Source organism: Amphiprion ocellaris, chromosome 14, assembly GCF_022539595.1.
Source record: "Amphiprion ocellaris isolate individual 3 ecotype Okinawa chromosome 14, ASM2253959v1, whole genome shotgun sequence".
Lineage (NCBI taxonomy): Eukaryota > Metazoa > Chordata > Actinopteri > Pomacentridae > Amphiprion > Amphiprion ocellaris.
Window position 1 is genome coordinate 24,839,775 of NC_072779.1, and position 21,168 is coordinate 24,860,942.

Sequence of the window (21,168 nt, forward strand, 5' to 3'; positions counted from 1 at the left end):
TCACATATTGCAGTTTAATACTTGTATATTTTCAAGTTTGCAGGTCATCATTATTTAGCTAGCTTGTCTGCTTGCATTCAGGGCCACAAACACTTGCCTCCTGAATTACAATAGAGATTAATCAACTTTTCTTCAACAATACTAATAAACATTTAATGTTAGAAGATTTGCATAGGTGACCTTCTGTTACAGGATGGTAGTATTACTTTGTATTAGTTATTCCTCATAATAGTTACAATAATTATAAAATCCTTGTCATGCAAAGTGTCTACTAAGCCAGTAATTTAAAATTAAGATAACATGTCAGTCCTCTCAAGGACATTTATCAAGGTTCCTAATATAATATGAGTGGGTAATACAAATAGTACATATAGTTTGTGTTATTCATGATAAATTGTAGTCTTGCCAGAGTTAACAGGTTTGAAGGAGTTCAGCTTACTTGGGCACTTCTCTGTTTCTCTGTAATTCTACTTACTTTTGCACTAAGAGCACTATGTCATAACTTTTGCTTAATTTGTGCTTTTATTAGTTGGACAGTGGAAACAATGATTAAATATGTGGAACAATAACAGGGATATTACATGCAGTATATGTTCATCTATCAGGGAACTGAACTGGGAGCTCACTGCTCAGAGCATTTGCACCCATGGGGTTCTTGCACTAATCACTTGGCTTTCAAGGCCCCCCACCATGTCATAATGTGCCATGATGTATGTAAGGACAATTAGACACCAAGTGTAAATTATCTTAAGACACACAGTCCATACACACAAAAGTGAGAAATAAATCTTCTCCAACATGTGTTGTTTATCTATGCTATGAAACATTTGAGACAGTCATCATTACATGTGAGAGGCATAAGTTTATATATACTTTATTGTCTGCTAGGTAAAACTGCCATAGTGTTAAAACAAATGAGGCTATGTGGAGATCTGGCAGAGTATGTTACCAAGTACACATACCCTCTTGTCTGACGTCTGAAGAAGTTTAAGTAACTCTTAATAAGACATGAAATTGTCTCAACAGTCACAGTGCCCTCATTCCCTCAGTTAACTGCAACAGTAATGGGGTTTTGTGTTTATTTCTGTGGTGATTTGTCAAGCTGCCAGTATCCCTCATCTCAGTAGGGATTGTTGGGAGGGGAGGTCACAGGGGTTACAGGATTTAGAGAAGAGACGCATTAATGTCAGAGGTACATGGCAGTCTTCCAATTCACTGCAACTTGGCAGAGTTTAAAAGTTTAAAAAGTTTAAAAGTTTTGTGAAACCATCAAAGCTGATTGTGTACTGAGCACAGCATTAAACAGGACAGAGAAGACCAACAGTAAACTCTCTGCTGCAGTACAGCAAGAAGGGTCCCATGACTATAGTGTAATTTTGCTGTAATACCCAGAGTTTTCCCTGAGTAGTAATAACAACTGCGGCAGCATTTGTTTGTGAAGAAAAGACCATTAAGAATTAATTGAGATTATCTTTATGAACCACAGTTGTGGCACTGATCCAGCATGAAGCAATAATTGGAAATTAAGAAGTGTTAAAGTAAATCCATGTCAACTCAGACTTTGAAAGCTTGGTTTTATTATTCTGCCATTTACACACTTGCAGTTAGAACCTGATTAAATACAGTAAATAAAACGTTTAATTAATCTCATACATCGTTAGACAGGACAAGTGAATTCAGCCTGATTAATTTGTAATATACCAAATATTGAAGTTGCCTAATTGTCTCTCCTCATCTTGTACCAGGGCTTGTTGAGCATGGGCGAAACTGGACAGCCATTGCCAAAATGGTGGGCACCAAAAGCGAGGCGCAGTGCAAGAACTTTTATTTCAATTACAAGAGACGTCACAACTTGGACAACCTGCTCCAGCAGCATAAACAGGTAGGTTATTTGCTATCTGCCTCTCTGCCTTCTGTCGTGGTCTGTTATATAATTATAGTATATGAATGCAAGATGATTTTTTTGGTCGTTGGTTTCCCAGGATTCACGGAGGGCTCGCGCTGATAGGTCTCAAGCCGAAGGTCTTGCTACAGCATCACCTGATGATGATGAGGACAACGCAGATGACAGTGAGGGTCAGTGAGATGAATGATAGGAAGCATGTATTCATTGTTAAACACAGAGTCACCCACATTCCCAAAGACTGTTTTGAACATTTCCTCCTGTTTATTTGTGGTACAAGTTCCAGGGCAACTTGGGTAAAGGCCGCACATCCACACTCACTTCTAATGGGTTTTGGTGCCAAATTTATGTTTCTGGTTGAGTTGTGAAACTGGATGCCTGGTGTTAACAACTACTAAGTAAAGAATGTAAGGAGAGAAAGAATGTAGCAACGAGTGTGGTGCAAACCTGGGAAGCCTGATCTAAACTGCCCTTTGTCATGTAAGAATTTAATCTGAGTTGATGGCTGTGGGCTTGCTCTCAACTGACTGCAGTTTTAATGAGTCGGGAAAAGGATCAAATGAAAAAAGGCAAGGGGTAGAGGAAGAGATAAAAGATATGAACTAATTCAGACTACATGGGCGCCTGTTGTGTAACAGTTTGTGGCTTTGAAGACTCGAGAAAGCTCTTTGAACATAAAGTGCTGGTCCACTTGTTTGATCCATTAAGCCTGCCTGTCTGCCCGTCTCCCTCCTCTCCAGAAATCCTTATCTTTGCTAGCATTGCATGGTGAAGGCAGTTCACAATGAAAAAGATACCATTCTGCAAATAAAAATATAGATTATAACAGAATGTTACCTAATAAGTTCAGTGATTTTTATTTTAACAAGCAGAGTGGTTATTTTCTCAATTTTTTGTTGAAGAATGATTGCAGTCAGAAGATATATTTATAATTTAATCAACCTCCTGTTCGCAAGATAACAGTGGCAACATCAGGAGGTCACAGGGATTTCTGTCATGTTTATTTGACTTTCTCTTCATCTCATGGAAACCCAAACTGCTCTGTAGAGTCGCTAAGGATGTATACCCTGCAGAGCACATTATACACATTACACAGTTACACAAAGAGCCATAGGAGGCATGAGTACAACTCTCTTACAAACATTATGATGTTTGCAATTTGGTTTAGTAACGCTGCTTCACTGATTTTGCTTTGATACATTTAATGCATCTGCAAATTGTTTTTGCATAGACATACCATCTGGACTACCATCACCATGGCAACAGCTGCAGCACTAGACAATACGCAAACCAGTTGGGGCAGCCAGATTTTTTTAAATATGCAGTTTCTGTCTTCAATATGTATGGTTTTTAGATAGGAATTAATGTTTGTTCTCTGTCCTGTTTGACATACTGTATATCTACAGTCGGTGTTTGAGATGCTTCTACTGGGTAATTGTGAAATGTGTGACACAAGAAGTGGAGGTAACAGTTTTGTCATTAGTTAACTGCAAGTTTCATGCCTTGCCAATATTTTGGATGACAGGTATTAGTGATATCTTTTTCTTTTTTCACCTGGAAAATGTGTTATTGTTCTTTTGTTCGACTTGATTGTTGTGACAGGTCTACATTTATTTTCATTGTCAGGATTATTTCTGTTATGTTGTCAAATAAGTTTATGAGTTTCAGTCAGTATCATGTACTGTTTATTTACATTAATGTAACTTCTGTTGCTTCCTCAGGTGGCGATAACAGCTCTGATACAGAGAGCGCTCCCTCCCCTTCACAGGCCGAGTCCACCAAGTCTGGTGACTCTAAGAGGGCAGACAGCACTGCAGGAGATGCTCAGTGCTCTGACCAGGACAAAGGTCAGACCAGCAACGGAAAGGCCCCAGAGCCTTCATACGGGGGACTCTGTGTCAAGCAAGAGAAAAGCCCCGAGAGTGAGGCTGGATCCCAGGAGGAAAAAGCCAGGGTGGCTTCCTTTGCAGGCTCAGTGCATCCCAAAACTGAACCTCAGGATGTGGACATGAAGACTGGAGAGGTTCAGGTAAAGATGGAGCCTGAAATCAAAGAGAAAGGAGAAAAGGGAGATCATGGTGAAAGGCAGAGAGAGCTGCACTCAGACAATGACTCCAGCGCCACCTGCAGTGCTGACGAGGATGTGGAAGCTGAGCCTGAACGACAGAGGTAGGTTTTCATCATCGCCGTAGTCATGCTCTCATGTTGTGTATACATAAGTGTGCTTTACAAAAGCAGCATCATGTTCATGGTTTTGAGTGTGACGTATATACATTTTGTTCACCTCTGCAGAATATTCACCATGGAAAAGCCTTCATTGCTCAGCCCTCCAGGATCAGTGCTGGTGTCTTCACCCAAACAAGCTCAACTCAACATCCAGCAGCTACATCAGCGGGCAGCTGCCATCCCACCCATGGTTAGTAATAGGTTCATATTGGTCTATTTGTCACTGGTACAGAGGAAAGGAACACTTAGTAGGTACCCAACACTTCCACTGTGTCCAGATAATATCTTTATTAAGGTCTATATGAAGTGAAAAAATGTAAAGGTTCTAACTTTTTTTGTCATACAAATGTCTTATCCTTCAAATTCATAAGTTAGTGGTCTCTGTTCAGTGCATCAGTATTTAGACTGTTGATATCTCATTTCTGGCATCTCAACTCATCTGGACTTTTTATGTCCTTCTTTATCTAGGTGCCTGGTCCTTTTGCCCCTAGTGGTATGCCCATCAGTGGCTTTGCCATGTTACAGCACCAGATCAAAGCAGTGCACGAGTCGGCACACCAGGAAGAGAAGCAAAGGCAGAATCAGGGAGACCTGGAGCGCAGACCCCCTTTCAACACTCGCAGCCCCACCATACTAGAAAGAGATGGTAAGAGAACAAAAACTATCCTCATTCCACCCTTTTTTCTCCTTCTCCCCATTCACTGCTTCGTCAGCCTTGTTCTATGTTGCTGCTAGCAGTGGACTATTTATAGCTACTGCATTTTTTAGGGCCCATTCATTTTCGTTCAGTTTCATAAAATGAAACGTTTCAGAGTGATGTGGAGTGTCGTATGTGGTTCAGCCTCAGCCAAGACAAAAAAGTTAGTTTATCCTGTTTTTATATTTGGTCTATACTGTGAGTTGATGTCTGCATTGATGCTCCTTTTGAAATGTCTTTGGATGCAGAAGGGGACTGTGGTGTTTTTTTTTTAAGTTGTTGAATTTGAGTGTGTTGAGCAGGATATTCGCTGCCCCTGGGCAGTCAGACATAGTTCAGCCACTTGGCTTCAGAGGGGAGAGCAGTAAAGTCACGAGGCACACTGCATTACGGCTTGACTTTTGCAAAGCTTTTAGCACCTTTTAGTCTAAGTGCTGTGAAGACCAGAGCAGCTGTCAGTAAGCTGCTGAGCTGTGACACCGAGATATTTATTACATAGGTTTTAGTTGGTGTGCGTGTGTCCAGGTGGGGATGTTGGTTGTACAGGCCAGTCCATTCTGGGTCAGCTCAATGCTCACTGGCATTGGGTTTTGTTTTAATAGAGGTTATCTTCCCTTTGTCCTTATGCCTGTGTACTGCAGGTAAGCCCTTACCGTACATGCCTTATGACATGATGCTGGCTCTGGACCAGGAGGCCCACTCTGGTCAGCCAGGCTCTCCTTACAGACTCTCCCCCAGGGAGCTGAGCAAGGCCTCACCCCAGCCTGACCCCAACGCCCCCAATGCCTCCTTCTACAGTGTGCCACCAGGTAAAAGCACACATCTTCACCTCCTGCCCACCCTTGCGTCCTCCCTTCTTTCGCTGGTGCTGATTACCCTCATCTGATGTCCATTTTGTTTGACACTGGAGGCTCCTTTTTGACTCCACTGAAGGTAGAATGTTAAAGACTGAAATGTTGCATACTTAATATATGAGACACTGCTACTTTGTTTGGCATCTATATTTTACTCTCTTGGAGGCAACTATACACAAGCCTGCTTTTATTTCTGTATATGCAACAGCATGAGTATCTTTATTGGAAGTTAAATTTGGAGCAGAGAAGAGGACTGTTGTGGAGATTTTAATCCTGTCGTAAATTGGGGTTTGGCAGTGTTTTCTAGCACTTGTGCACAAGTCAAATCAGGTTCAGTTTCCCCTTGTTCATCTAATGTACAGGATGTATTTGATCAGTATTTAGCTGACATGAGAACATTTTGAAAGAGATCATGATTACATAATGCTTTTGGTAATAGTTGTTTTCTGAGACTGCAATTTCTTGTGTGTGTTACTTTAATTAGGTACTTGTGTGAATCCAAGCTCTTTGTTTACATTTCAAAATAGACTACATTATAGATGCATGTTTTTGGGCCACATGACTCCTGAATGTCTGCACAAGGAAAATTCACTGTGCACGTGTACTGTTTGAGGTGAAATTAAACAAGCATACATTAGCTCTTTCTGGTATAATCACATTAGGGTAGGTTTATGATTTTATAACTGTAGAAAGTGTGTCACTGCATCCGTCTTTCTTACAATGCATTTGTGCACTTCTATGATCCCTAGTCTTGTCCACTACATTTTTCTTGTCTCAAAAAGAAGCAGAGGTGTTGTGTAATTCACTGCCATTTGTAGTTCTCATTAACTTCCAGTTTTATTTGTACTTAATTGTAGTGAAAAACCGAGTATTAGTGATCAATCTGGCTGATTGCTGGCTAGGAAACAAGCGATTACCAACTCACACTGCTGGAAAACAGAAATATCTCAGGACACATCTGCAGGCAGCCTCTCTATAACTGCTGTGAACAATGTTAGCACTCCCCCTTGTGTCAGTTTCGCCATTCTATGGGCAGATGTTGGGAGGTGCTGTGAAACCGTGGGAAACGTGCCAATGCTTGATGCATCGTTACCTGAGAAAGAATTCCAACCTTTCAAAGCCCAGTGTATTTAACTGTCCGCTCTTAATAACATATAGCGTTTTCAGTCTATATAATTAGATTGATTCCAGTTGTGTGGTGAGAAAATTCAAATGTTAGTTGGAAATGTACTGCTCAGCTGTGTGGAATCTGTTGAGGGGATAGCTAACAGAGGTTGGGCCGTACCAGCTACTTTTGCCTGAATTGTTTCTCATAATGAAGAACTGTGCTTTCACTATACTGCCAACAGATTTTATTTATTGCACAATCTCGTAAAGCAGGTGCTTGAGTTGAGCAAACATTTGTTCGTGCTAAACAGAGAGATTTTGGGGTATTACAGTAGCTGAGCTAACATACAGTGTATGAACTGGGATTAATTTGTACAGTAGCACAGTGCATTGGCCACAGGCAATGATACAATACGCTTACTGCAACATCAAATGTCAATATATTTACTGGACCAGTAGTAGGAGCTACTGCTTATCAAAGCTGTTGTTCAGTGCACTCATTTTAAGTACATAGTCTTTTTGATTACCTGTTTACATACATTTAGTTGATACATTTTAAAAATTTACAAGAAGTGCACTGCATATTGAATGCATATCTGCTTGAATGTTTTATAAATGATCATGTCTATTCAGCAACAACATGATGTCAGCATGAGACCTTGGCAGTTGACCAAGCTGGTCTCTAAATATCAGCAGTAGCTACTGAAAGACCTGTATCAGTCATCTGCTTGTTCTTTGCATAGAATTGTCTGTTATTTGAGAAATGTGTGTTGCTCTTCAGTCCAGTTATTTGTATTTGCATAAATGAGAAGTCATGAGAGGAATGTACCAGTATTTGATTCAGCAGTCACTTTTGATTTACATGAAATGTTAGCATGCATTCGTAAATTAAAATATATGTATTTTTTAAAGTATTATCCCTATTAATCATTTTATTAATCCACCATGGAATGTGGCGGAGCTATGCGACAATCGGCATTGGTGGGTCTGTCTGTCTGTCTGTCCGTTTGCAACATTACTCAAACATGGACGCAGGGATTTGGATGAAATTTTCAGGGAAGGTCAGAAATGACACAAGGACCAAGTGATTAGATTTTGACAGTGATACAGATTATCGTCTGGATCTACAGATTTGTTAAAGATTTCTGTATCTTTGCGAGATAGCGGCACAGCGTTGCTGTTACTACGACTATGAGTGAACATTACATCACCTGCCTGCTGACGATCACATGATTGCGATTCTACTAATGGAAAGCTAGACAATATGATTATCCAGAATGTAGTACAACTGTCAGATATGTGAAAAAATCTTATAATGAGTAGAGTAAATTATTGTATGAGATTAGGGAAAGGGACAGGACAGGAATAGCATCAATGTTAAGAACAAGTTTCATGTTCTTCCTGTTGGGAAATTTTGGTTTCCCATTACTTCAGCAGCAAAGGCTTACTTCTTCTGCAAACAGGTGCATTACATGAGGGTGAACAGAAAATTTTCCTTGTGAACGTGTTTGCTGCTGTGGTTGATGGGATGATTGCGTTTTTACTAAAAGTGGACTGCAGTAGCTTTTCTTGTTTGACATTTGAGAAAAACATATTTATCATGTTCTCACAAATTGTGTTGTTTTTCCTGATCCTGACCTGGAGCATGAATGCTAATGCTTGACAACAGTCTCCCTGCAACAGGGATTTATAAATTCGTCATAGGGTGGCTTGTGTTCTTATCTGTCCCTGTATGAGGCAGCAGGATGATGACATTCGTGCCCGCTGGAGGAACTCTTACAGCCATTTGCATTTTTGATTTTGTAGAGTGCAGAGCTCAAGGCGCTCTCCCGGCAGGGAGGTTACTCCCGGTCTATGTGGGTCTACGTTTGTGGTGTGATCTGATCCATTTTGTCTACTCAGCTTTCCCAAGAGACAGTGTAGCAGATAGCAGACTTGGGCCAAAGTTACCTCAGGCTGAGGATCGGCTATTAACCGAGGTCTTTAATTCTTACTTCATCACTCGCTAGAGTCTTGCCAGAATGAAGCTGAATATTTTATCATGTAGCCTTTGATGGGAAAAATTAAATTAAGTTTAATGGACCATGTAGATTGGTGAGAGTTGTTGTGTCTTGGCAAGCAGAAGGTATTTAGAGAGCTAGTTCAGGTGAGCTGATGTTATTTGTTATTCAGGTAGATATTTAATGCTCAAAGGTTAGTTGTCAGTTTTTTCAGATTTAATTTTTTTTTTTTTAATTTCCACCAGTCCTTCACTCTGCTGCAAACCAGCTGGTCCAGAGTATGCCAGATGGGGTCCGCGTGACGTTCAGCAGACCCAGTCGACCTCCCAACATTCCTTCTCCCCCTCCACTCATTCCAACCACCAAGCCCACAGACAAGCCCTCCTTCATCCAAGGAGGATCCATCTCCCAGGTAAGACGGAGACGTGATGTCAATGCTCTTCCAGTGTCAACCCTTCTCTTCCTTTTCTACCCTGCTAATATTTAGTCATACCAGTGTGGACAACTTTTATTCCTATATCTTCATTATCATGTGGGCTCTCAATCAATTAATATTAACATATGTGGGTTGGAGAAAATGTTTTCCATATCTAACAGACACATGACACTGTGAACACTTTTCTTTGCTTTACCCGTTTATGCTATCTGTGGACATTAGTATCAACTGAAATCATCTTAATAAAATGCATATTATTGTAAAATATGCCCTCTTGATTTGTTTGCAGTTTGTTGTTGCATTATGTACCATAGTTCATAAATTGAATGCAGTGTGTTGCAAGCCATAAACTGTAACACATGAAAGATCATCAACATCGCATTGAACATTGGACCATTTTATTGTTCTCATGAACACAGTGCCCTGAACGTCAAATGTGTTCTTTGTTCTTGCTTCCTTAGGGAACTCCTGGCACATACCTGCCATCCCATGCCGTCTATGGACCAGAAGGGACTAAGAGTGCTGCGGGCTCCATCTCTCTGGGTCTGCCTCGACAGCAGGACCCTAACAAGCCTGGTAACGTTGACAGATTGTCTCCTGACTAAGCTATATTTTGATTGTCCACTTCAAAATAAAATTACAGCGTTCACAACGACGCTTAACTTACAAAAAAAAAAGACTTGTATGCAACTTTGGGCAAACATTAAACTTCATCTAGGTTAATTGCACCTCTGAGGGACTATTATAGTTTGAAAGTCATAGGACTCTATCTCTCTTTATTATACAATTATGCTATAACAATATTTTATTTCGCCAGTCATTGTGCAAACAATAGAAAAATAGATGGGTCGCTAACAGTACACTGAAAACTAAGTGTATACTTAAAAACCGGTGTTGTGAGGACTAAAAAGCTCATTTGTGAAAATGCATCCATCAGTTGACAGACAGAACATTTCAATTGATTCAATTCAGATCAATTCAATTTTATTTATATAGCGCCAATTACAGGTCAAATTGTCTCAGAATGCTTTACAGAAGTTATATGCCTGAACGTAGTATTTTCATCAGGGTTCACATGAATATTGTCAACAAAGCCCGACACTCTTATTTACTCCAAATCTGAAACAAAGAAAAACACTTTTCCAATCAAGAGCAAATTTTCTTCAGAAATTTCCACACAGTTGAACTCTGAATTTCTACACAATGCCTCTCTGATGTTGTAGTCTGCTATTCTTACTGCTATTCTTAGCATAAAATGCCATACCAAGAGAAACTACTGTCTTGACGGGTAGTGCAAATGAAGAACTGGGATGCCTGATTTAAGAACTGCTAGCGGACAAATTTTCTATCCATCTGTCCATTATCTATACAAACCCGTTATCCTGTAGACGGTTACGAAGGGTTGGAGTCTGCCTTAGCTGAAATTAGTTGTGAGGCTACAGCCTGCATAGGTTTCCAGTTCAGTTGACAATTTTTCCATACTTTATTCTCTAGTATTCTATTAACCGTTTGCAATGACTCCCTACTGTAAAAAGTGAAAAATAAAAATGCACTTTATGTAGTTTGAGTACTTCTGCTTATATCTCTTTTAACCGTATAACTTAAACTAGTGTTATTAGTGCATCTGAAGTCAAACGTATTGTGACTCCTCTAAAAATGAACGAGAACAAGCCAAACTTTCTTTTTCCTTTCTCTGTAACACTCTAGGAGCTGCAGTTCCATCCATACAGGATGGTAGAGGCAACCCAGCAAAGGTCAATGAGGGTCTCGCTTTCAGATCAATTGGATCAATCACTCAGGTAATGAATGGATGAAATGAGGTTATCTTTTGTTTTTGGTTTTTGCAGTTGTCCTATATTTTGTGGTACGTGTTTCACCTATTAATGTCGCATTTTTTTCTCTCCCCTGAAATAGGGCACACCAGCCCTGCCTCAGTCCAGCATCGCTGCTGACCTGTTGGGGGGCACAATTACAAAGATAGCCACAGAGGACCTGAGCAGCCCAGACAAGGCCAGAGGAGAGCAGCTGGCTAAACCTCATGTCATCTATGAAGGCAAGATTGGTCACATCCTCTCCTATGATGGTCAGTGCCTTGCTTTTATTGATATGTCAAAATATTGTTGTTCATTTCTTCACCAGGCACATAAGCTTGATCTTTTTTTTTTTTTTCAATAGCTGTTAAGAACCCCAGGGAAAACACCCGCAGCCCCCGAACTGGCCATGACCTGAAACGCACTCATGACATGATGGAAGGACCCATGGCCAGAGGACACCCTGGCAGGGAAGGAGCTCCATTTGAGGGTATTGTCTGTGTGTCATAGAGCATATAGAATCTTCTGGTTTGTCTAATCTATATCAGGGGGTGATGGTGCTCGTCTTTTTTTCTCAGGGTTAATTAGCAGAGCCCTGCCCAGAGAAGGTCTCCATGGGGACTCTAAGGAAAGATCATTAATAACTGGATCTATCATGCAAGGTTGCTAACTGTCAAGCTTGCCACATTTCCATAAATCACTCAATATCATTTGTTGCATCGAACAATAAGAGAACCTAAAATACTTTGAAATCTTTCCAGGAACGCCAAGAGCTGCTGCAGAGACTTATGAGGATGCCATGAAATATGGAAAACAGATAAAGCGAGAGAGCCCACCTATCCGCTCCTACGAAGGGGGTATTGGCAAAGGCAAGCCCCATGAGGGAGTGAATACTATCAAAGAGATGGGACGTTCCATTCACGAAATCCCCCGACAAGACCAGTCTGGCCAGGACATCTGCAAGACTCCTGACATGTTAGACAGACGGGTTATGGAGGGCTCCATGTCTCAGGTTAGATGTTTGGAGTTTTTCATAGACTGTAGTACTGCTGCCAATTTTTAGGCCTTTTTACCAGATTGCCGGCAAATATTGAGTTTCCTGTTAATGAAAAGCCTTTCGATATTCGATACAAATCTACAAGCATATGAAGTTGTGGCAAGTGATGTTAATGATGAATTTATGGCTGACCGGTTGTTATTTACATTCCTCCCTCCATTTACCAGATTCACTCTCTGAATCAGCCTACTATCAAACACAATGTGAAGTCCCTAATCACAAGTCCTAGTAAGCTTTCTCATGGCATGCCCCAACTCGAGGCCATGGAACGAGCCAAATATGAAGAGAGCAAGACAGTACGCCATACATCTGTGGTCAACTCCACTGCATCTGTCCTGCGCTCCACACACCAGGAGGCTAGTAAATCCCAGCTTAGCCCGGGCATGTATGATGACACTAATGCTCGCAGGACCCCTGTTAACTACAGCACCAATCCTGTGTCCAGAGGATCTCCCATGCTGGGACGTGGTCCAGAGGGTATGCTCCGTAATCAGCCATTCAGTACTTGACTAACATTGTAATCACTACAATTCTAATTTTTGACAAAACTGAATAAGAAATGTGTCTTTCTAAACCAGATCAACATTTCTGCTAGTGCTAGCATATACAGGTAGTGCATGATTTGCTCCCAGTTCTGAGGGCATTGGGAATTGCACTTCTACTCGTCATTTTGTTTTCTGACGAAGTTAATGGCATATGATATTAAGTTGTTGCATGGACTGATTAGATGAGCCCTGTGTGTTTATGATGTAGGTGGTATGAGCTCTGCAAAAACTGCTGCACATGAAAGAAAGAGTGCCATGACCCCGACACAGCGGGATAGCGTCCCAGCCAAGTCCCCGGTGTCAGGTGGTGACCCTGTAGCTTCTCACAGTCCCTTTGACCCCCACCACCGGCCTGTTGTTTCTGGAGAAGTATACCGACCCCACTTGCCTCCACATCTTGACCACTCCCTGGGCTTCCACAGAGTGCTGGATCCTGGTACAGTGTTTAAACCCATTTCACTCTTTCCACTGTAATATTGAATAGAATAATAATAGCCTTGTTCTGAGTAAACTGACGAAAGTAACTCAGGCTTTCTAATTCATAGGCATTACATGTTCAGGATCTTTTTCAGCTGTTGACGTCAGCAGTGGTGATCAGTATCTGTGAGCCTTCTGTTCATATGTTTTGTTTTTGTTTTGTTTTTTTCTGCCTGTCCTCTACTACAGCATTCATGTTCTCCAGGCAGCCGTCCCCAACAGGCTACCACACCTACCAGCTGTACACCATGGAGAACACACGGCAGACCATCCTCAATGATTACATCACGTCCCAGCAGATGCAAGTCATCCCTCGGCCTGACATCGCCAGAGGGCTATCACCACGGGAACAGCCTGTTGCTATCCCTTACCCAGCTGGAGCTCGAGGTATGGCCCTCCTCTAGCTGACACTCTCTCACCTGCTGCAGCAGGCAGGGAAGAGGCCGTGGGCAGGAGGGGCTGTAGTATGCAGTCTGTGTGCTTGTGAAGTAGTGGCTACCTTTTCCAGACGCCCAGAAGCAAATGACCTAGACAAATTTTGCTAATTTGCTCTTTATATTGGGGCTGCAACTGATTCGGCTACTACTCAATTTCTCAATTGGGTATGGTCATCCAAACCTCCATTTGCTGAGTGGTTGCCTCTTTCAAGTTGACCACTATTCCACTCTTTGCAGCCCTGTTGCTTACTGATCAATCTGTATTTGGGAGCACTAACAGATGAAGGTGATGGGTTACAGCTAAGTGTATACGGTGTTCATACATTCAGAAATTGATGGATCAGTTCTTGTTGTTCACCGTTGGCCCTTTGCTTCTGTCTGTAAAAGGGATTATTGATCTAGCCCAGATGCCTCCAACTATCCTGTTGCCTCACCCTGGGGGAACAGGTACTCCCACTTTGGAACGCATGGCCTACCTCTCTGGAGCTCAGCCCCCTTTCCCTCCTAGGGCTTTCAACCCAACCTCCATATCGCCAGGTGAGGACCCCTCCCTCCCCTATCCCTACACCCCGTGTTCCCTTATCTTCCTTGCCACGATCTCCATGTTCCCTCACACCTCTGTAAGAGGGCAGCCCTGCACTTGCCTGAGGTGTCAAAGGTCAGTTCTGCTTGTCCCGTCAACAGATCAAGTTAACTGTTTCTGCAGTTGTACTGGGAACAATTCCCCATGAAACTGTCTGACTACTGTGTGTCATTATTTTCATTTTTAGGGGCACAAAAAATGTGGGAATGAACAGAGATAAATTGTTTATGCTCTGCCCCTTTTTGAAGCTTAACCTTTTTGTGTGTGTATTTTGAAACACTATAATGTTTTGTAATAGGTGTCAGAATGTCCAGCCTCAAGACTCTTGAAATATGTACACTCAAATTCACTTGAATAAGTCTTGAAAACTTACTGATGAGGTCAGTCACAGCGTTTGCCGATATGGGCTATTGCTGCTTCTCATTTTTATGTGTCAGACTAATTAGGATTCAGAGCTTTCATTTGAAAGTTTAAAGGGTCTATCAATAGTTTGAGTGCATATTCCTCTAAAGCAGCAGCAATGAAGAAACCCTGGGTGGTTTGTTGCACTCAAGCTTTTTCATGAAATGGGTAAAACACTAATATTTCTGGGACTGAATTTCACCACGACGATGCTTTGGTAGGTTCAGAGCCTGTCAGCAGGAAGCCTGATCCATCTCTCAATTGGGTACTATGTTTATGAACTTTGTATATTTGTGATATGCTTGTTCTCCTCAGGCCATCCAACCCACCTTGCTGCTGCTGCCAATGCAGAGAGAGAACGGGAGAGGGAGCGTGACCGGGAGCAGCAGGAGAAAGAGAGGGAAAAGGAAAGGGAAAGGGAGCAGCGGGAAAGGGAGAGGGAACGTGAGCGGGAAATAAGAGAACGAGAGCGTGACCGAGAGCGAAGCAATGAATACATCCGTGGAGGTGAGTTGTTTTGTTGCCATTTTGAAAATCTCAATTCAAAATAATTCCTTTCAAATCTCTTCAATACGACCGTCTTGGGCCCCTTATTTTGAAACGACATTGCAAATTTATGTGTGTCGATAAGGTGGACCAGAGCAGCCCGTCAGACCTGGGAGTCGAGGCTATCTGCACTCACCTTCTCCCTCACTCAGGACACAGGATGTAGTGGTTCAGCAGCGGCCAAGCATCTTCCAGGGAAAGAGTGTCATCACCTCTCTCATGTAAGCCCATATCTGGACCACATCTATTGTTTGTGTGCATGCAGATAATTTATAGACGTAATTAAATTTTGTCTTTATTTCCTTATTTTCCATTTAGGCCTCATTCAGCAGCAGTCACATCAGCACCACAGAGTAGCTCCCGTTACAGTACTGCAGCTGATGCTCTGGCGGCTTTGGTGGACGCTGCAGCCTCTGCACCACAGATGGATGTGGCCAAGGTGAAGGAGAGCAAACATGAACGGGATGACGATATGTCTTCGTCTGCAGCTCGGCGGGCACCCTGCCTCTCTGATCAACAGCAACAGGAGGCAGAAAGACGATCTCTGCACTCACCATATGCTGCCATGTCCCTGCCGGGGGGTAAGCCCCATCCAGCTTATTCTGAGAGCCCTGGTGTTAAGGATAAGGGACCTCAAACAAAGTCCCGCATTGAAGAGGAGCTTCGGACTCATGGAAAGACGACTATCACAGCCGCTAGCTTCATTGATGTCATCATCAAACGTCAAATAGCAGACAAAGACACACGGGACCGAGGTTCTCAGAGCTCAGACTCCTCTAGCAGCTGTAAGTGGGACTGACATCGACACAGCGCCATCATCAGTTGAATGAATGGACAGATACACATATTAGTTAAATTTTAAAAGAATTATTTTTCTTAGAACAAAATTGTATACGTCATGACCTAACCTTCATGTTTGTCCTTGGTTTGGCATCGGTAGTAACCCTTTGTCCTCTTGTCTTGCAGTGTCATCCAGTCGATATGACAACACCGGAGGAGCAGCCATTGAGGTGATCAGTCCTGCTAGTTCTCCAGTCCAAACCCAACAGGACAAACCAGAAGATGGGCAACAACAGGCAGCAGGTATGAACATAAACATGAGCAATATCACTTGTTGAAGACATAAACTGAGAAATGTTTAAATGTACTCAAATACCGCTAAAATAATTTTATGTTTTATGTCAAAATTTATTTGTAGCAGTGATGTGGCAGAGAAAGATAAATTTAGCTGTGTTGAGTCAACATACCACAACTTAAATGACTTAACCCACTGACCTTGACATTTGAGACCGTCAGACAGCATTTCTCTGCACCAGTCTAGTCACCAGACTGTACTCAGAGTTATTCTTGTCATCTGCAAGTCTGTTGGCTACTAGCGTCTCATCACTTCTTACTTCACCCTTACCCTGGTAAACCTTCAGCAGCTGGCATGCGGGCGTACGACATGAGTCGTTACCGGACATCAGGGGAGCCTCCACAGTCCAGTTCCCAGCAGCCCCCCTCCTCACAGTCTGACAGCTACTCACAGGTCACCAAAACTCACAGAGTCATGACCTTGGCAGACCACATTTCGGTAAGAAATGCCAAAGAGTGCAAAATTTTGCATGAGACAGTATTAACCTGTCATACATAATTAACCTGGTCTGTGGTCTTTCCCTATGATGCAGCATATCATAACCCAGGACTTTGCCCGGAATCAGGACCCTCCAGTCTCCTCCTCAGCCTCTGCTACATTCCAGAGCATCGGGCCACCTGTGTCCTCTTCAGGTCGAGTCAAGGTGCCCAGCCGCTACAGTCCTGAGAACCAGGCCCCCCACCACCAGAGGCCCTCCAGCAGAGTTTCCCCAGAGAGCGGCCAAGAAAAGCCCAGATCCAGGTACGCCATGTCTAAAGTGATCAGTTAGTCTAATTTATTACCATTTATCTTTCTATAATTTGCTCTGTCCTTCCTGTTCAGGCCTGGTAAGTCTCCAGAGCGAGGAGGCAGGCCCCTGGAGACCTATGAACCCATCTCTCCACCACAGAGCTACCAAGGCATGGACAAACAGGAGGCTGGCGGACCGCCACCTCAGAGACGAGAGGCTGACAACTCAGAGATCAGGTACACGATCTGCACAGTTTGTTTACCAAATATATTGTCAGTCCAACAAGCCACTGCATCTTTTGAAATACCTGGATTCAGATTCAGTTTTAATATTGATGTAAATCATTGTATAAATATTCTTTAGCTGACTGCTCTTTGATTACAGTAGAATTTATCGATAGACATCCATTTTGCTTCTTTGTAGTTTGTACATGTGTTTTTGAAATGTAAGCTTGTCACCTGTAGTATATGCTGCAAATAGCAAATTACTAGTATTGAAACACACAATCTCCACACTGCTGAAGTTAGCAGTTAGGTTGCTGTTAGCACCCTGACATTTGATGATGAGTGTATTGGACTGTAGATCAATTTCTTGTTTGGATGCCAGCTGGCAGAAAGTTCCCTGTCAGAAATTGTTTTACATCTCACTTAGGTTGGAACTGTGTGGTCCTGCCAAGAGTTTGCTTCCTTATTTACCCCTTTACTGTTTAACTTACGAATCTTTGCCCTTTTCGTGGTTCAAGGAGTGATTCGCGTTCCCCGGGGAGTGTCAGCTATCTGCCTTCCTTCTTCACCAAGCTGGAGAATACATCGCCAATGGTGAAATCCAAGAAGCAGGAGATCTTTCGTAAGTTGAACTCCACCTCTGGTGTCGGTGATTCTGATGTTGGTAAGTGGGTCTTCTCTTACGCTTTCTGTAGAATTCATCGATTCCCTCTTATTCTTCTCACTCAATAATTGAATGAATTATATAATTTTGATTTCCATTTCTTGTCAGACATTTAGTGTTATCAACCTCTATAATTGTCTTGTAGGAAACGCACAACCAGGCACAGAGATTTTCAACTTGCCTGCTGTTACCAGCTCCAGTAAGTAGCAGGGAAACTCATTCAGACACATCACAGTTCACTCTAGCTGTGTTTCCTCTCTCATTGTCTGTTTTGTTATGTTATCATTTGTAGGTAGCATCAACCCCAGGAATCACTCCTTTAGTGATCCAGCCAGTAACTTGGGCCTGGAGGACATCATCCGCAAAGCCTTGATGGGCAACTTGGAGGAGAGACAGGAGGAGCATCAGGGAGGAGTAGGGGGTGTTGTCAGCAACGCATCCAGCACAGGCAGTGATGCCCGGCAGGAGGCCACTTCATCTCCCAGTATGGGTAGGCAGCAATCACAAAGTGAATCTCATCTGGTAGACATTATACATGTTCAGATTGATTTTATGTTTGTTGATTGACACTCTGTTTGAAATTACAGGGAAGCAAAAGCAGGGCAAAGCCAACAGCCGGAAATCCAAGTCACCTAACTTGGGTCAGGCCTATGCTGGAGGGGAACGTCCCTCGTCGGTGTCCTCCGTCCACTCCGAGGGAGATTATCACAGACAAGCCCAATCTCAGTGGAGCTGGGATGAACGGCCCTCATCCACAGGTGAGCTGTCCAGCATCTACTATCAGTGTCACACACCCACACCTAGAGCCACTTTATCTACATTTTGTCACGTTTACTCTCTTCTTCTGTCCTCAGGACCCATGCAGTTCCCTTACAACCCGCTGACCATGCGCATATTGAGCAACACGCCACCCACCTCCATAGCTTCACCCTCCATACAGAGCCAGCAGCAGCAGCAGCAGCAGCAGCAGCCCCCTTCAGCTGGAGCCCCGGTGGCTCAGCAGCGAGTGTGGCAGTCTCTGCTGTCGGAGCAATACGAGACCCTGTCTGACAGTGACGACTGAGCCCTACTTGCTGCAGCCACAGTAACCAGAAGAGAGGCCTGCGCGAAGGCTTGTCTGTACACCCCCCTCTGCCAGAACTAATCTCGCTCACTGGCGAGTGTAACCAGCAGATGGGATGGTGTTCTTTTTATTTTTGGTGCTATAGCGCCCCCTGGCTGTTAGGTAAGAGTACAAGCAGCAGCCTATGACAGGCAGGGCTCTCCTGAACAAGACTTGCTTTTGGTCTGGAAGCACTCACCCAGCCTGTTGGGGGAATAAACTCAGCTGAGGGCATGATGTGAGCTATAGTAAAGATGAAGAACTTAATATGTAAAAAGAAACAACATAAGAAACTATTTCTGAATTTTGTTTGATTTCTGTAAAGATATACCTTGTCTTTAAGAAAATCATTGTATGTAAATAGAGTAACCTTTTGCAGTGTTTTTCTTAACTTGATTATTTCTTATTTTAATGTCGCATTTAAATTGATACACTTTAAATGGGAAGAGTAGGGGTGTTATCTTTAATATCACAGTTGGTCTCTCCCAGTTCACCCCCGAACCCATGTCACCCACTCAAATATTTTTACCATAGCGACGCTAAGAGAGACCGGATCTGTGGTTTGTACTTGACCATGAGTGGAGCACAGAGATTGTGCCACGCTATTCACCAAGCACCACCAGAGCCTGAACATTGTGGACATTAGAGGACAAAACAAACATAGACTAACATTTGGAACAGTGTTGAAATCTCATGCCTGTCTTCGTCACTCAGTGGAGAGGATGCATGGATTGTAACTATCAGATGGTAGAGATAACTTCTCACCCCATTCTAGACAGAGAAATGTCTTCAAAACAAGTTGAGAACACTGGTGTCATAGCAGAAAGGTGAAAAGTCTGATATAAGCTTAATTTTGCCGGAAATGATATCCTTATGACTACTCCTGGACCCCGTCTGAATAATGAAAGTGAGCCAATGTGTTTTTTTTTCTTTTTCTTTCAACGGAGCTGACTATATGGTGTGTCACATGTAGCTGTCTCTCTGCAGTTTCCAACCTGTCCAGAATGATTTGCTCTGCAATGTTGTCATGGTAAAAAAAAAGTATGTCAGGAAGTTTTTTTGGATGCTTTTGCCATGCCTTGTGACTTGAGAAAGAAGGCAGCTTTAACTAATTTTCTCAGAGATATACGTTGGTGTTTGATGTTTGTATTTGTTTCTGTAGTCCCCCTCTTTCTTTTTTTTTGATACTGTCCTGACAAAAATCTGAACTCTGTAAATTGTCTTTCAATTACACAAAAAGACAAAACTAACCAAACATAAAGAATGGTCTGCACCATTGTTGCACTTTTTTGCTTTGTAGCTTTTGACAACAAAAAGCATACTACCTGCTGTGTAACTTATTCAACCTCCAGCCCAGGAGTATACTAAGATGTGCTTTAACTTTTCCCACCACTCACAGAAATCTGGATGTTTTGACTTTCTGTCTTTTCTTGTAGCTGGTACATGTTTTTTTGTTTATTATTATTATTGTGACACTTGCATCACAATTACAGTTTTAAGTGTATGGTACCGTTAAATGTTTAGGAGTCTGCTGTCATGGTGATTTAAAACTGTGACCTTTTTAATCTCAGCTTTCATTGTGTCAATCATAAGGCATAAAGCTTTGAATATGAGTTATACTAGGTCAACATCATAAAGGGCAGTAACTTTTTTTTTTTTTAGATATGTGAAAAATACCATATTTTTGTTTTTTCGGCTTTCACTCTGCTCAGTTAAAAAATCCATTTTGCTCTAAACTTGATATTTCCTCTTTTCCTTTCATTTTGATTTTGATTCATTTGTTGTAGCACATGTTCAGATTTTTATTTCCTGTCATTTTCAACATCTTTGTTACCCATCCTGTTCAGATGGGATGTTATGTGTTTACAGACGCAATGACAAAAAAGTTTACAAACTTGAATCTTAAAAAAACATCCGACATGAAGCCGAAAAAGAATTGGAGCATCTTTTCAGCTCTCTATCAATCTATCAGTGATGACTTTTTTGTCTTTTTGAAATTGAGACTTGAAACCCCGTGTATCCTATGATGTTGAAATGCAATGTTTGTATCGCACAATGTCTCTTAGTAGGCTATTACAAGAGTTCAGACCAATCAAATAAAGTGGATCAGTTCTCCACCACTGAAAACTGTGTAGGCTCTTAATAGATGTGCCATTTTCTACTGACTGTTGTGATTTTGTTCTTTTCAGTTGCACACTGGTCATAATTCTTGGTCACTAAGGTATTTTGCAA

At 42.2% G+C, this 21,168-nt stretch overlaps 1 protein-coding gene across 6 annotated transcripts in view; it reads left to right on the forward strand.

Moving 5' to 3' along the window:
* Positions 1–21,063, forward strand: part of ncor1 (nuclear receptor corepressor 1) — a 58,566-nt gene extending 37,503 nt beyond the window's left edge. Inside the window, exons 18-46 of one of the 6 annotated variants that reach the window (XM_023280176.3) lie at positions 1,746–1,882; positions 1,983–2,076; positions 3,625–4,072; positions 4,196–4,319; positions 4,598–4,775; positions 5,468–5,635; positions 9,033–9,199; positions 9,685–9,799; positions 10,931–11,022; positions 11,138–11,306; positions 11,399–11,524; positions 11,613–11,696; positions 11,796–12,046; positions 12,259–12,568; positions 12,845–13,072; positions 13,303–13,500; positions 13,938–14,087; positions 14,851–15,042; positions 15,167–15,302; positions 15,400–15,866; positions 16,048–16,164; positions 16,503–16,654; positions 16,749–16,957; positions 17,039–17,182; positions 17,689–17,834; positions 17,980–18,033; positions 18,127–18,324; positions 18,422–18,592; positions 18,689–21,063. In XM_023280176.3, coding sequence (XP_023135944.2) covers positions 1,746–1,882; positions 1,983–2,076; positions 3,625–4,072; positions 4,196–4,319; positions 4,598–4,775; positions 5,468–5,635; positions 9,033–9,199; positions 9,685–9,799; positions 10,931–11,022; positions 11,138–11,306; positions 11,399–11,524; positions 11,613–11,696; positions 11,796–12,046; positions 12,259–12,568; positions 12,845–13,072; positions 13,303–13,500; positions 13,938–14,087; positions 14,851–15,042; positions 15,167–15,302; positions 15,400–15,866; positions 16,048–16,164; positions 16,503–16,654; positions 16,749–16,957; positions 17,039–17,182; positions 17,689–17,834; positions 17,980–18,033; positions 18,127–18,324; positions 18,422–18,592; positions 18,689–18,897 — 5,234 coding nt within the window. In that variant the 3' untranslated portion in view covers positions 18,898–21,063. The remainder of the gene's footprint in view (positions 1–1,745; positions 1,883–1,982; positions 2,077–3,624; positions 4,073–4,195; positions 4,320–4,597; positions 4,776–5,467; positions 5,636–9,032; positions 9,200–9,684; positions 9,800–10,930; positions 11,023–11,137; positions 11,307–11,398; positions 11,525–11,612; positions 11,697–11,795; positions 12,047–12,258; positions 12,569–12,844; positions 13,073–13,302; positions 13,501–13,937; positions 14,088–14,850; positions 15,043–15,166; positions 15,303–15,399; positions 15,867–16,047; positions 16,165–16,502; positions 16,655–16,748; positions 16,958–17,038; positions 17,183–17,688; positions 17,835–17,979; positions 18,034–18,126; positions 18,325–18,421; positions 18,593–18,688) is intronic. The other 5 variants (XM_023280178.3, XM_023280177.3, XM_023280180.3 and 2 more) reach the window with 5 other exon arrangements.
* Positions 21,064–21,168: the final 105 nt, after the last annotated feature.